The 536-nt window shown below is 63.4% G+C and overlaps 1 protein-coding gene across 1 annotated transcript in view; it reads left to right on the forward strand.

Moving 5' to 3' along the window:
- The window catches only part of TSC22D2 (TSC22 domain family, member 2), a gene marked incomplete at its 5' end in the record, with an annotated part of 50,954 nt that overhangs the window by 454 nt on the left and 49,964 nt on the right, over positions 1-536 (forward strand). Inside the window, one exon of the mRNA XM_010835415.1 lies at positions 261-529. Coding sequence (XP_010833717.1) covers positions 261-529 — 269 coding nt within the window. The remainder of the gene's footprint in view (positions 1-260; positions 530-536) is intronic.

Consider the following 536-nt stretch of genomic DNA (forward strand, 5'->3'; position numbering starts at 1 on the left):
GCTCTCGCCGCCACTGGGGGGATTGAATTGAGGCGCCGCGACTGCGGGAGGCGAGAAGGAAGGAGGAGCCGCCGCACGAGTGAGACGGGGGCAGAGCCGTAGAGACCGACTCGGATAAGGAAACGGGAGGAGGATGTCTCACGGAGCGGCCGGCGCCCGGATCAGCCCGTGACTCTTAGAGCGGCGGGCCTCAGACCCCAGCACGGACGCGGACTTTGTCTTTGGGGGCCAGTGTTCTGCCCTTCCTGGTTTCTGGCAAGATCGCGGAGGAGCCGGGTGCCTCTCTGCCCTTCCAGCCTTCCTCACCATGTCCAAGATGCCGGCCAAGAAGAAGAGCTGCTTCCAGATCACCAGTGTCACTACGGCCCAGGTGGCTACTAGCATCACCGAGGACACCGAGAGCCTGGACGACCCGGATGAGTCACGCACGGAGGACGTTTCTTCCGAGATATTCGACGTTTCTCGGGCCACGGATTACGGCCCCGAGGAGGTCTGCGAGCGCAGCTCCTCCGAAGAGACGCTCAACAATGTTGGGG

Source organism: Bison bison, unplaced genomic scaffold, assembly GCF_000754665.1.
Source record: "Bison bison bison isolate TAMUID 2011002044 unplaced genomic scaffold, Bison_UMD1.0 scf7180017864042, whole genome shotgun sequence".
Lineage (NCBI taxonomy): Eukaryota > Metazoa > Chordata > Mammalia > Artiodactyla > Bovidae > Bison > Bison bison.